Raw genomic sequence first — 14,991 nt, 5'->3', positions numbered from 1 at the left:
GAACCACACACACCACCTTGAGCTCCTTGGAGGAAACAGTGGTTTATAAATGCTATAAATACAATAATATAATAAAATAAAGGGTGGGGCAACCAGCACTCAGAATTTATTTCCAAGGACATGCTTCTTTGTTCCTCAAGCTTTGCAGCCTTTTTTTGTCCTGAGTCCTGTTGACTTTGACTCTGTCTCTCTTCCCGCCCCCGCTTTGATCCCTTACAGACAAGCTTTGCTTCAACACTTTCTTCAACTTTGAGGATATGCAAGAGATCACCAAGCACTTTGTGGTCTGCCATGTGGATGCTCCTGGGCAGCAGACGGGGGCCTCACAGTTCCCTCAGGGGTAGGTGCCTCCCATGGAGCAGCCTCTCCCAAACTGGCACCCCTCCAGGCATTTTGGATTACAACTACAACTCCCATCAGCCACTAGCATTCATACGGCCGAACTGGCTGGGGCTGATAGGAGTTGTAGTCTGAAACGTCTAGGACACACTCTGCTCTTGCTGTGTTATGGGATTGCTTGATCATAATTGTTACACCTGTCTTCCAGCACAGCTGGCCACACCTGGCTAGGTTTCCCATCAGGGATGAGGAATGCGTGGCCCTCTAGGTGTTGTCGGACCTCAGCTTCCATCATCTCCAGCCGTCAGCCAGGTGGGCTGGAGCTGATGAGAATTGCACTTGGACCCCATCTGGAAGGGCACAGGGTTCTCCATCCCTGCCTTAAACGGAGTCCCTCAAACACTCCCTTGTGGGTCATGCTGTGGTGATAGTTGTAACTTGGCAGCCTAGTGAGGATGTGAAACTTGTGATGGATGACAACCTTCTCATTGCATGCTGAAATCAACTCTTCCTGGGAGGAATAACTGTCATGGGTCTGTGTATCAGTCATGTTGGTCATGTGATCTGGCCCTGGTTCAAGGCAAACATGGCTGGACCTTCTCTAAGGTAAATAGCATGGGCAACCAATAGCTCAGATGCTGAAGCAGGCCAGCCCCACACTCCCACTGATTGGGGGAGGAAGGAGAAGTCCCAGACTGACTCAGAGGATGGGGTCTTCTCTAAAGAAGAATTGGGGCTTCCCCATAAGAGCAAAAAGAGGGGTGCTTCCCTAGTCCCTGGTTGGTCATTCCCTTAGATCTCCCCCATCATGCTAGGAGAAGACATCAACATTGTGTCCTGGCTCTCCTGCTTTGTCTTCACAGGTACCAGTATCCTTCCATGGACCAGTTAGCTGCCATGCTGCCCAGTGTCGTCCAGCACTTTGGGTGAGCCTTGGGTGACCTACTTTTCCTTGTTGTGATGTGAAATCACATGATGGGGCAGGACTCCCCCAGGAGAGATTCTAGAGGAGGAGGATGGTTTTTAATTTAGCTGGGAGCAAAAGCACCATACCTTTGCCAGCCTCCTGCCCCATAGATACTTTGGACTCTGGCTCCCATCATCCCCATCACCATGCGGTCCTTCTGGCTGGGGCTGATGTCATCCAACCCATCCGGAAGGCAGCAGGATGGAGAAAATGATGGCATGAGTGAACGGTGGATGAAGTAATTGGATAAATTGCCACCGATAAAGCTGAGGAATATTTTAGATCTGGTTAATGAGTTGCTTGGAAGGAAATAAATCAGCTGATAGTATTTGTCTTATAAAACTTCTATGATTAAGATATTTGGCAAACACGAAGCATCAAACTTTAGTTGAGTGAAGGAGGCTTGAAGGACAGCCATGAAAGTCCACCAGTGGGAGGAAGGAAAAGACGTGGCTGCCTAGGGACCACTGATCACTTTTCTGTTCCGCAGGTTCTAAGTATGTGATCGGGATTGGTTGTGGAGCAGGTGCCTACGTCCTTGCCAAGTTTGCTGTAAGTGATCAGATGGTGGTGGGTGTGTCCTGCATCCTAGCCAGACATGGGTTTTGGGTTTGTTTGTTTTTTTAAACTATCAAGGCCCAGCACCATTTTTGGTGTTTTCCAGGGCAGGGACCTGCAGTCTGATCCTTGGCATGCTTACTCAATGAAGCTGATTGCCGGGTAAGAAGAGTGATAGTACCAGCAATTCCTATTTGAAGTGACCTGGGACTTGCAACTCAGGGATTGGAGAGAAAGCACTTTCTCCACCCCACCCCCCTCTTTGATTTCTTAACTTCTCAGGGAAGTCTCAAATTGTGGCTCTGAATTGGACTGACCTGTGCCTTGTTACTGGGCAGAGCAGCCTTCCTTGACTTGGTGCCCTCCAAATGCTTTAGACTACAACTTCCCATCAGCTCCAGAAAAGCACTGCTCCGCTGGCTGGGGCTGATGGCAGTCGTAGTCTAAAAGCACTGGAGGGCACCAGGTGGGGAAGGCGAGAGAAGGTTATCCAATCAGTGTATTTGTTTTTTTTTAGATTTCTAAAGATATAGCGTTTGCTTTATTATGCTCGCTTTGATGCTTACTAATTGCCTCTCTGTCCCAGTGGATACATCTGTGAGCCAGAATAAACTCCATCTGCTTGTCTGTCTGTCTTGATTTAGCTGATCTTCCCAGATCTGGTTGAAGGCCTTGTTCTGGTCAATGTGGACCCCAATGGCAAAGGTTGGATTGACTGGGCAGCCACCAAGGTAGATAGCCTCCCTCCCTGCCACCACTGGGTGTGTGCCAGAGCCAAGTCTCTGCAGGCCAATTGAGGTTTCTGATGCTGCTGCTCAAGTAGACTCATTGCTGGGGACGGACAGCTGAGTGAGGTCTCTTTGGATCCATGGACATCTGTGTAAAAAGCAAAGTTCATGCATCTCCCTGACAGCCATACAGAGCAGGCCATACAGAGTGGGGCCACAGGGCATGTTTGGGGGGCAGGTGTTGGTAACTTACTGTTTTATCCATTTTTAACCGCCAATAATACATAAAACATGAAACAATTTTTCCCCTCCTTTCCTATCAATAAAAAAAAACTAATTACAATGGCCTCCCTGATTGCCTCACTTTTAGTTTGTTCACATTAGCATACAAACAAATCAGAAAGCAATATATTCTGAGGTAATTAGTACAAACGATGAGTACATTTGCCCTCATGTGGCTTGTCCTAATTCACTGGTTCTGTTTCCAGGTATGTTATTACTGCCTGCCAGTCTTTCATAAAATGATCTGTTTCTGTCTCCTTTCTTGGCTTCTAAATTGTTGTGCTAATTGATCCATAATTAAGAAATCCCAGGGTTTTCTTAACCCAATCCAGGCATGTAGGAGTTTTCATTTTTGTGCTATCACAGATTGAGCAGCTGTTTACTAATCTCCATCTAGGGCCTTGAATTCTTGCTCAAAATATCCCAGACTGCAATAACCTTTGCAAAAATATATATTAAAAAATTCAATTTTGCATCCGTTTGCTTAATCCCTGTGACCTCCCCCCTCACCATTTGCACAGCTTGAGAAGAAAAGCAATTCAACCTTCAGCAATGAAGGCAATGAGTGACTTATCACAGAAGGGTTGAGAGTGGGTTGTGTAGAGTGTGCAAATGACACACAGAACCTAGCCCCCAAAAAGCTTGCTGCTGCCACTCTTCAACACCTGCCACCTGAGGTAGCTGCCTCATTCTACCTAATGAGAGGGCCAGACCTGGAAGCTGCCCACACATTTAATGTGACAAGCTAGCTCTTTTTCAACGGGCTATTAGGGTGTGCAGCGTCTTCACATGCAACCATTCTTGGGGCAATTAAAAACCCCACACCTCCCAAAATAAAGCTGCCTGTGGCTCAGTGCAGTGCTGGATCTGTGTAGTAGTTACCATAGTCCTTTGATCCTATTTTCCAGCCTTGTGATGGAGGCTTCTCCAACCTGGAGCCCTCAAGGTCCCATCAGTCCAGCCAGCTAACAGATTCCAGTACCAGAGCACACTGCCATTCTTTTCTGTGGGTGTCACAGCTTGGGACATACTTGGCTGGGTGTGTGATGATGGGTTATCTCAGGAGACGGAGAGCAGGTGGGCAACAGTGGGCCATCCCCAGCTAACAAGACAATTCCTCCCAATAGTGCTGCTCCCCACTTGGCTTGGGTCCAAGCAACTGGGCTCTATGTCCACTCCTGACAGTCCATTGCCTGGAATGAGCTAACTGAAATTCTTGACCCGCCTGTAGGATATTTCAAGCACATAAAGTCTCAGTCATCCTTAGGGCAGTCCACTGTGATGGGCTATCTTAATATCCCTGAACTGCAGAGCGAGAGGCCTGCCTTTAGTCTGCAGCTATTAGGTGTGGAACGTCAATTGGGCTTAGAAGAAAGTCACACTTATTTCAGGTTCAGAGGGCATCGGAGTAGACTGTTAGTCCGATATTGCAAGGCAATTAATTCTTTTATGCTCTGCTTTCAACTTTCAGCTCTCTGGCCTGACCAGCACATTGCCTGACACAGTTCTGACTCACCTGTTCAGCCAGGTAAGAAACATGCAACAGCTGTGGAAGGAGCTGGGAGTGGTGGTGGTGGGGGGTGCTTCTCTGTTAATAAGCAGAGACACTTCTTGAAAGCCTCCAGCTGGCCCTGTCCAAGAATGACTGGGGGGAACCTCTTTAAAAGGACATTGCAGCCTGAGTCACCCATGCAAGGAGCTTGAGAGGCAGCCAGGTGGAGGTTGTCACATCCTGACAAGGTGCTGGTTCCTGTGATGCAGCTTCCCACCTGGTTCTGGCAATATTTTGGTGCAAGCCACCAAAAGAGGGCTTGGGTTTCCCACAGTAAAAAATCTCAAATGTGACCCTGTGATGCACAGAGATCTCCAGGTGGCTGCATTTTAAGCAGATGCTTACAGGTGTGGAGGGCCTGGGGTAGAGAGGAAGTCCCTGTTTGGTTTCAGCAGTCAATAACAACAAAATGCCAGAAACTCTGTTAAAGAGATCCAGAGTTCTGCCCCACGAAAATGACATGTTTTCAAGGCTGGGACAAAAGCCCTGACCCAAGCCTGAACGCTGGCAGGGCTCCTTTAAGACTTGACACAGGTTTCTTGCCAAGGATGAATCCAGAGGGACCATGCTGGGAGGTGTGTGTGAGAGAGAATACGAAACTGTGTGAAAAGCCACCTGTCTGCAGCACCCCTTCTGGCAGGGTATCAAATACCTTTCCTTACCCAGGATCAGGGTTGGCAGCCAGCCAGCCTGCTCAGCAAACTCAAAATTACAGGGGTGACCAGACTTCATTTTGTGCCGTGTTTCTAGGCACAGGTCTGCTCTTTAAAACACCATATCAGAGTGCTTTGTTTTGCCCCCTACACTTTCCCTGCAAAAACTCTTTGCTGCTGAATCAGAGCAAATAGCAATCTGTGGAAAACCCAAACTGCTGTTTGTTCTGATTCAGCATCAAAGGGTGGTTTTCTGCAGGGAAAGTGTCAGGGGCAAAGAAAAGTGCTCAGACAAGGTGCTTTAAAGTACAGACCTGTCTCTGGAAAATGTGGGGCAAAAGTTAAGTACGGCTGAGTCCTAGGTTTGCAATTTTAGCCTGGCTCTTAAGTGGTGAGCTGTGCCCTACAAAGAGGTGGATCCAGCAGAGTCCTTGGGCTCACAGAGGTGCTTTTCCAGTCGATGCCTCCTCCAGCCCAGAATGGTTGCTCTGGTCCTCAATGGTGCTCTGACTTGGCCTCCTTTCTGTCTGCCCTCTTTCCACACCCACAGGAAGAGCTGGTGGGGAACACAGAGCTGGTGCAAAGCTATCGGCAGCAGATCAGCAGCATGGTGAACCAGTACAACCTCCACCTGTTCTGGAACATGTACAACAGGTAGGGGCAGGGGCTGAAGGAACTGCATGCATCTTGGATCACGCTTTCCTCCGAATAGATGGCTACCACCATACTCACCCCAATTCCCCCTTTTTAAAATTTGCTTGCAAGCACTATAGCATCTGAAGGTTTAGGGAAGTTTTTTTTAAATGACTGATGTTTTAATGTATTTTTTATCTTCTGTTAGAAGCCACTCAGAGTGGCTGGGGAAACCCAGCCAGATGGGTGGGGTATAAGCAATAAATTATTATTATTATTATTATTATTATTATTATTATTATTACTCACATCCAGTTATGATGAAGCTTGTTTTGATAATACCTTAAAAAAACTATTTATTATTGTTTTATTTATCAAAATGTATATACTACTTGATTGCAAAAAAAAACCAACTCTCAAAAAGCCTCAAAGCGGTTTACAAAAATAATAAAACAATGGCACTATCAATAAAAAGAAGAAGTTAAAAACAACTATTTAAAGCATTCAAAAAGGAATTCAGTTCAACGATAAACTAACCACCAGATGAAACCACATGTCAACATTTTACATATCTGGATAGCCTTGCCTAAACAAAAATGTTTTTCACAGGCACCAAAAAGAGTACACTGGAGACACCTGCCTGATGTCAATAGGCAGGGAGTTCCAAAGTGTGTACCTTAGGTTGTGCTTCTATTTTTAATGATATTGTCTATTTTGTTTTGTTTTGTTACATTTTTATACACTCCATAGAGATTTTTTTTTCTAAGTAAGTGGTTTACAAAAGCTCTTAAATGAACCCATTTCAGAAAGAAAGTGAAGCACCGGGGTGATTTTCTAGCAGCCCCCACCTTCTCCCTTATAATTTTCATGTAGTGAAAATTTCTTCCCTCTCATTTATTCCTGAAATAATCCCCTTGATAGCTTGGCAAAAGTGGTGCCTGGGAATTAGGTGCTAGGTCTGAAGGTCCTAATTCAGGCTTTGCCAACCTGGTGCCCTCCAGATTTTTTGGGCTACAATTCCCATCAGCCTCAACCAGCATGCTCTAGCTGGGGCTGATGAGAGTTGTAGTCCAAAACTTCTGGAGGGCACCAGGTTGGCAAAGCCTGCACCAAGTTGCCGACCACCTTTGTAGAAAGCGAGACTGGAGGACCATGAAGCTGCACTGAGTCCTGGATCCACCCCATGGCAATTTAGAGCCCAGCAGAGCTAGTCATAAAAAATCCCCTAAAACCAAGCAAATTTCCTATGCTTGATTGAGACTTCCTTGCAGAATTTTACAAATACGTTGTAAATAATAGGTGAAACGCCACAGTGTGATGCAAATATTGTAGTCCCGCTGAACTCAGACATAGCACAGTGGCAGAGCCCCTGCATGTTTGTCTGCTTCAATTAAAAATCCTCATTTTTTTTCTCAGTCGCAGAGACCTGGACATTAACCGACCTGGGAGCATCCCGAACGCCAAGACACTCCGGTAAGCCACTGATTTGCTCCAGGGAGGATGAGGAGGGGCCCTGAGCACAGCAGGTCTCCCCTGCTAATCACGTTTCTCCCCTTGGGGTTTGCAGCTGCCCAGTGATGCTGGTGGTGGGTGATAACGCACCGGCCGAAGATGGCGTGGTGAGTAAGGAGCTAAGCCCCAAAGAGTTAATCTTGCCTGCTTGAATGATGTCTGGGACCAAGCTCATGGCATGGGTTTGTCCTTCCCCTAGACTGCAAGCTTGTCTCTTCTTTGAAGGCTGGGGGGAGGCGGGTGGCAGGTACGGTATTTAAGAACAACTAGAGGCCTCCTGAGGAAGCCTCTGCAGACTTCAGGCTAGCCTTTCCCATCCCGCCGAGCCTGGCATTCTGTTTTGTTTGGTGTGACTGATTTAGCCACTTTGTTCAAATTGGTTTGTGAAATGCAGTGGTGGATAAGCACCCCAAAAGAGAGCCATCAGCATGAAGCACTTCCTGGTACCCCATTGCCTGCTGTCTCCCCCCCCCCCTCCCCAGGAAGCTTTGGGAAAGAGAGAGAGAGAGAGAGAGCACTGCAACCCCCTTGGCTCCTGAGGGGATTTATTTATTTATTATCCCACTTATTTTTTATTATTTTTATTTCATTGCATTTATATCCCACCTTTGTCTCCAAGGAGCTCAAGGTGGCGCATATGGTCCTACCCACTCCTGAACTAATCAACACAACAACCCTGTGAGGTAGGTTAGGCTGAGAGATGCAGTGATTGGCTCAAGGTCACCCTGTGAGCTTCATGGCCAAATGGGGATTTGAATCCCTGGTCTCTCAGGCCGTAGTCCAGCACTGTAACCCCTACACCACAGCCCCTATCTTTATTGTTTGAGTCATGAGTGTTAGAAGCGTTATGGTTAAAAACTGGAATGTCACATTCCTTTTATTTATTTTAATTGTTGTTGCCAAAGCTGTACACCACCCCCATTTTTTCTGCTGTTTCCCTGTTTTTGAGGGTTTACTGCAGCGCCGAAGCTACGGGGAGGCTAGCCAGGTTTTTTGCCCTGGGTGAAGCTTCTAGAGGGGTGCCATTGAGGCTCCCAGCCAGTGTGTGTGCGTGCACAAATGTGCAAGGGGGTTCCAAACTGGGTCTTTGACCTGGGTGAAATAAAGCCTAGTTTCATCCATGGTGTACTGAACCTTTGAGGCTGATTGTGTTGGCTGCTGGGTCACACCATATGCAGAGCAGGTGATGCTTGTGCTTCTGGACTTGATGCTATTTTGAAACTCTGACTTTGCTGTTTGTTAGGTTGAATGCAACTCCAAACTGGATCCAACCACCACCACTTTCCTGAAGGTGAGATAGAGGACTAGTAGTAGTTTGCAGGCACAATGAAGGGCAAGTCTTCAGGATGAGCCCTTGATCCCTAGTCCACTCTCCCCCACCCCTAGATCTCATTCTGTGTAAGTGTAAGCCTGGATAGCTCAGTTGGTTAGAGCATGGTGCTGATAATTCCAAGGTTGCAGGTTCAATCCCCGTATGGGACAGCCGCATATTCCTGTATTCCAGGGGGTTGGACTAGATGATCCTCAGGGTCCCTTACAACTCTATGATTCTATGATTTTGATTCCATCAATATTTGCTCTCCCCTTCTTCTTCCCAGTGGACTCTTAAGGTCCAAGGACAAGGGTGCAATGTCTTACGTATCTACCCTCAAACCCAACTGCAAATAGGAGCCATTGAGACACCCAGTGGGGATGATGGTGCTTACCCCCATTTACTTATGAGCCACAGTTCAGGAGATGATGTATAACAGGAACTACACTGCACAGAGGTCTTATAGCACGGGGTGGAAGGCCACCAGCAGGGGGCACTCTAGTTCTGGATATTGGCACATGAGCCTCCTAATGTCTAGCTTTCCCTTCACTAGCTGAGGACGTCAGCCATCTTGAAAAGTTGGTGGGCATCTCTGGTTGGTTGTCTGGTACAGAGTGGCATTGACTGAAGCCAATGGAAGCTGGGATTTGCAGGCGCCAGGCCCAGCAGTGACTCAGGGGCCCCTTAAGACTCTACTCAAAGCCTAACCTAATCTGCTGCCTTGCTGATGTTTTGTACTGCAACTCCCATCAGCCCCCAGCTTATGACTGGGTGATGGATGCAATGGGGGGGGGGGCTAGTCACCTGGAAGGGAAGGGGAAGCTTCTCTGACTCAAAACTCTGTTTTCCACCCAGATGGCTGATTCTGGTGGGCTCCCTCAAGTCACACAGGTGAGTTCTTCCTCTTCCTCCCTGCTCTTGTTTATTAGAAGACCTGTGGAACTCAGAAACCTCCGTCTGGGTGTGCCTGTGCACTTAGGCTGGGTTGCGTCCTGCTCTAGGATTAGTTGTTGCAAGGATGTTGTTTTGAAGAAAATCCACATTTTGGTTCCAAGCAGTTTAAAGCAAAGCAAAACCCAAATATCTCCCCCACCCTTTGCTTGGTGATGGGGAGTTTGTGCAACTGGGCAGGGCAGGGGGAGGAGGGGGGAAATAAATATAAGATCAGAATTTAGATTCACAAACTGTGGACTTAAAATACAGAATCTGAATTTAAAAAGCTCAGATTCAGAAGATACTGGGCCCATCCGCATGTGTCTAATATCCATGACCTGAGCTTGATGCACACTCCCACACTCGCTATTTTTGCAATGTCTGGTTGTAGGTGCTTTTCTTTCTGTTTTTCATCCGCATCCCTCTGATTTCTTTAACAGCCTGGAAAACTGACGGAAGCATTCAAGTACTTCCTTCAAGGGATGGGCTACAGTAAGTATTTGTCTAGTTTGACAGATCAGTGTGCTCAAAAACTGTGTTTGTGTAACTGAGGTAAGAGATGTTCATGTGTTTGTAATTGGAGAGCAGGTGACTCAGCAGAAGATAATTTCGTTTGGTGTATATTTGTAATGAACTGGCCTAATTTGTACCTCCCAGAATAATATTTGGATGAGAGTATAATTATTCTTTGGATTTCACACTTGGTCAGTATCTGAATTTTATGATGCGGTTGTCAGCTCAAAGAGTGTACCAAAAACATGTATTTTAGGATAAAGCATGTTTTAAAATGCATACATAAGACTCATATGGTCTTACATTTTTATTTTGTGATAAATTCAGAGTCAAATATGTATTTAAATATGGGTTTTTGTATGGACAGAATGGACTTATGAACAAACACTGGCAAAACTGGCACATACTAGATATAGATTGATCCACCCAGCCCTTCTCAGCTTAGACTGTGACCACATTTAAGGCTGTATTGTTCTATTATAAACAGTCATAGGTTCTTAAGGGTGGTGAGAGCTATTAGAAGACTCCTATCCCCCCGCCCCCCTCCAAGCTACAATTCCCAGAGTAGTTTAACAATCATTCTTTCTTCCTTGGGAACTCTGGGAATTGCAGCTCTATGAGGGGAATAGGGGTTTCCTAATAACTCCCAGCAGCACCCTTAACAAAATACAGCTCCCAGAATTCTTTGGGGGGAGCCATGACTGTTCAGTTGGAATGCTACTGCTTTAAATATATAGTGTAGGTGTGGTCTCTACACATCCAATGTGCTCCCATGTGTCCCCACTTCTGCCCCAAACAGATTACTAGCCCTGTTGTTGAGAGCCTGCTCCTGGACAAGGTTCCTTCATCAAGGGCTGTGGCCTACTGGATGTGCCTTACAGAGTCAATGAGCTGTTAGTGTGTTTATGATCAAGGAAATGGGTGTGTTTGGGTGTTCTTTGCCTGATACTTCCCAGTTCTGTGCATGTCTCTGACACCATGAGAACAACTTACAGTCAGCTCCAGGATAAATGGTTTGGGAATTAGCACCTGGAGCGTGGCCAGGGCTTTGCATCAGAGAGATGGATGAAGATGTCAGAACCCAAAGGGCATTTGCACTTCTTTCAGTGTGGATTTAAAGACCCGTTACCTGCCAAACATTTCAGATCTGTTCTTCCCTTCTCCCAGTCCCGATCACCCCAGTCAGAGAGAGCTTGGCCTGAGCGACATTAGGTATCTCAGAAATAAATGATAAACAAAAATCATAGAAGCATGGAGTTGGAAGGGTCCCAAAGGGTCATCTAGTTCAATCTCTCCAATGCAGGAATAATTTGTATGTGTGAAATTCTTCCTGCCTTCTCTGTCTCTTTCTCTTTTTCTCTTTCTCTCTCTGGTTATCGGTTGCAATGTTTTTGTCTTGTTTTTCTGCTGTTGATCAGACAAGCCCTGAATGTGTGATGTTCCCCCCCCCAAAAAAGCCTCTCTTGCCCTCCCAACCCTCAACCAGACTCTTTGCTTCCACCTCCTACTCAACCTCCCCTCCATATCTCTCTTAGTTGCCTACCTGAAGGACCGAAGGCTGAGTGGAGGATCAGGTATCCCCTCCCCCAATGTCTGCTCACTGTCACATCCACATGCTGCATGTACCCCCCCCCACCTCCGTCCTTGCCTTATTGTGCATTGCTGCTGTACAGAGTGTGCTTTTCTGCTGCAGCTTCCATAGTTGGTCCTGCAGTAAAGAGACAGGCAAGTAAACAGGCGACTGAGGCTGACAGAAAAAGAAGCATCTGCCCTCCCCCTGCTGCATCTGTAGCATGACTCACACTATGGGAAGCGCACAGCTATGTCATTCCAATGGTGTCTGTTGAAACAGATGAGTTTTCCCAAAAAAAGATTTGCCGCTGTGCTTTCTAAGGCAGCCTTCCTCATTCTGGTGCTCTGCAGGTGTTTCAGACTGCAGCTTCCATCAACCCCAGCTTCCTATGGCCACACTGACTGGGGCTAATGGGAGCTGTGGTCTGAAACATCTGGGAGGTACCAGCTTGCAGAAGGCTGGCCAAAAGCATCATCCTGAGTGTGTTGTTGGTGTGGTACCTTCCTGCTGATAGTCACATCTTCCCACAGAGAGATGCAACAGCCAGGTTGTTTGGCAGCAGCGTCACACCTGACTGAATCCCAAAACACGCTGTTCCTGGGGGTTTGCAATTTCTCCTCAACAGCCACGCGTGTGCACTTACAAATCCTAGGGTGTCCCTCTTGGAAGATTTTTTTTTTTTTTTTAAAGGTTAATGACCAGGTGTGGCATTTTCACATGTCTTGCAATTACGAGTGCACCCATGACTTCTTGGATTTTGTGCATATTGGCGCAGAAAGGGAATTGTGCTCAGCTGAACTGCAGAGATAGGGGCCCTGTTCATGGGCAGATGCACAAGAGCAGAGTCTGCATGGGCCTTGACCAGCAAGGAATATAAGACCATGCAAAAAGGAGAAAAGGCTGTCAATAGGAGGAGAGAGGGCTATAAATAACTAGATCGGCTGTTCTGCCTCCACAACCAGAGGCAGCAATACTTCTGAAGACCTCTTGGTGAAAACCAGAGGAGGAGAGAGTGCTGTTGTGCTTGGTTCCTGATTGCTGGTTTCCTGCAAGCATCTGCTTGGCTGCTGAGATGTTGGGGATTGTGTGTCAGTGGCAGAGCAGGGCACGCAGGAGGCGCATCCAGGCGCAGAGAGTCACTTTGCTTCCCACCCTGTCCCACCACAGCCCTATCTGCTACCTAGTTCTGCTGGTCACCTGTGCCTCTTGCAGGGGTGAGAGGAGCAAAAAAAAGGGGGGGGGTGATGGAGCCTCAGAAGAGTGGTGGAAGAATTTATTTTGCAGCTTGACATGCCCCATGTGTGTTTTGGCACTCTGCAGTCTTCGGGAGCAACTGGGTCACATTCTGCTTGTTGTAGCTGTTTGCTTAGGCCAGGGGTGGCTTCCCCTGCAGCCCTCCAGATGTTGCTGGAGCCTGACCTCCATCATCCCTAGCCTTTGGCCAGGTTGGCTGAGAGGGCAGATGGCAATCACAGGACCTGAGAGGGCTCCTGTACTTAGAGCACATCATTCTGAAATTCTTCACACAAGCCATCGTCTGGCAAGCCACCCACTGTCTCCCACACAGTCAGCTTGGTCATGTCTTTGGGGTGTGATTGCTCAGCTGGTTTGTCTGCCTTCCGCAACCTGGTGCCTTCCAAATGTTTTGGACTGAATTTATGGAGGAGAGGGTGATCAATGGCTACTAGCCATGATGGCTCTGCTCTGTTTCCACAGTCGGAAGCAGTAATGCTGGAATACCAGTTGCTGGAAATCACAGGAGGGGAGAGTGTTCTGGTGTTTAGTTTCCAGTTTCCCACAGGCATCTATGAGAACAGAATGCTGGACTAGATGGGCCATTGACGTGATCCAGCAAGCTCTTTTTATGCCCTTGTGTTCTTACACCTCAAGAGTTGGTGCATGGCTAGGGCGTGAGTGGCTGAAGGCTGCTAGGCTTTAGGCACCCTCCGAGGCCAGGGGCTTGATGTTGCTTCTTCCCTCTCCTGTGGCAGCTTTGCTCGTCTTTGTGGCGCTCGCTCCGCCTGGACCCTACCTGGTCCGCTTTTTGTCCCTGGCAGAGGCATTGATGCTCTCTCTCTCTCTCTTTCTCTCTCCCCGTAGTGCCCTCTGCCAGTATGACGCGCCTGGCCCGCTCCCGCACGGCTTCCCTCACCAGCGCCAGCTCTGTGGAGGGCGGGGGCAACCGCCCAAGAGCCTGCACCCTCTCGGAGAGCAGCGAGGCCATGGGTCAGATCAACCACACCATGGAGGTGTCCTGCTGAGGGCCTCCACCTTACTCCTCCTCGCCGTCTTCTTCACGGGTGACCTCGAGGGCCCACTCATCCAGTCACTCTCCAGCTGGCTCCATCCCCTGCGGCTTCCTGTGGCTTTAATTTCTTTTGCCGTCTTTCTTTTCCTTTCACGTTATGGAATACAAAGTTGGGAGGGGGGGCATAGGGAGAGTGGGAAGCAGCAGCAGCAGCAGCTTGATGTCAACGGCCACCTCCACCCATAGGTGCCACTTTGAACCAGGGAGATTCCCTTGGGTTGGTTTCTAGCTGGCTTGGAAGCGGCAGGCATGTCCCTCTGCACAGCTTGAGGCAAGGCGAGCAGGAGGGGTGTTTTACACCTGTCTAGCCAGGGTGCCTCTCCTCCAGAAAAGCCACTCGCCCAGTGTGTCAGAAGGGGGAGAGTGTTCTCGTGGGCCCTTCAGCTTAGATGCCCAACAATTAATCCACAATGTACTCACGCGGTGGTTTACTTACTTTATTTATTTTCAGACACTTATATCCCTCCTTTTTCTCCAAGGAGCTCAAGGTGGCATACATGGTTCACCCCTCCTCATTTAATCCCCACAACAACCCTGTGAAAGTAGGCTAGTTGAGAGAGGCAGTGACTGGCCCAAGGTCCTCGTCTGACACTCCAACCACTTTACAGCACTGGTTCAGGAAGGAGGGAAATTGCAACCTTGAAGGCAAACGCCTCTTAGTTTCTACCCTTCTCTTTGGCCTTGGAGCACAAGCTTTTTAGTACCACAGCTTTGGAAAGCCTTTTTGCTGGTTGACTCTGTGCCAGCAGGTTTTGTTGGGAAGACAACGGAAATTGGGGCTTGACTGGGTAGGAACATGCACATAGATTTGAGCCGTTTCTGCAGCTGCTGTAGAAAACCATCCAGGGGGTCCTATTGCATCATTTCCTTCCCCTACATGTAAATTCAGTCAAAAGCAGAAAGTGGGAAGTTGTGTGCCCTGCCCCCCCCCCCCAATACTAGGAACGAGCAGCAGGACTTTCCAAGCATAAGGGGTAGGGAAAGGTCGTAGTTGGTTTTAGGATATGTTTGGGGTTTCCTCAAGTCTTTTAACCAGTGCTATAAATGGCCTTTGGGTAAAATTCGTTGCAATATAAGCTGCCCCCACTACCATCGCTTATTAATTTTTTTAAAAGGACAATCAGTGAC

At 47.8% G+C, this 14,991-nt stretch overlaps 1 protein-coding gene across 1 annotated transcript in view; it reads left to right on the top strand.

Annotated features, from left to right (window-relative positions):
• NDRG4 (NDRG family member 4) overlaps positions 1–14,598 on the top strand; it is a 48,633-nt gene extending 34,035 nt beyond the window's left edge. The window contains 13 exon segments of the mRNA XM_033157350.1: positions 220–340; positions 1,203–1,276; positions 1,797–1,858; positions 2,509–2,595; positions 4,346–4,402; positions 5,630–5,733; positions 7,129–7,185; positions 7,280–7,331; positions 8,468–8,515; positions 9,392–9,427; positions 9,910–9,961; positions 11,518–11,556; positions 13,656–14,598. Coding sequence (XP_033013241.1) covers positions 220–340; positions 1,203–1,276; positions 1,797–1,858; positions 2,509–2,595; positions 4,346–4,402; positions 5,630–5,733; positions 7,129–7,185; positions 7,280–7,331; positions 8,468–8,515; positions 9,392–9,427; positions 9,910–9,961; positions 11,518–11,556; positions 13,656–13,816 — 950 coding nt within the window. The 3' untranslated portion in view covers positions 13,817–14,598.
• Positions 14,599–14,991: the final 393 nt, after the last annotated feature.

The sequence above is a fragment of the Lacerta agilis genome, chromosome 8, assembly GCF_009819535.1.
Source record: "Lacerta agilis isolate rLacAgi1 chromosome 8, rLacAgi1.pri, whole genome shotgun sequence".
In the NCBI taxonomy this organism is placed as follows: Eukaryota; Metazoa; Chordata; class Lepidosauria; order Squamata; family Lacertidae; genus Lacerta; species Lacerta agilis.
Note: the sequence above shows the minus strand (reverse complement) of the source record. Positions and strands in the feature narration are given on the sequence as shown.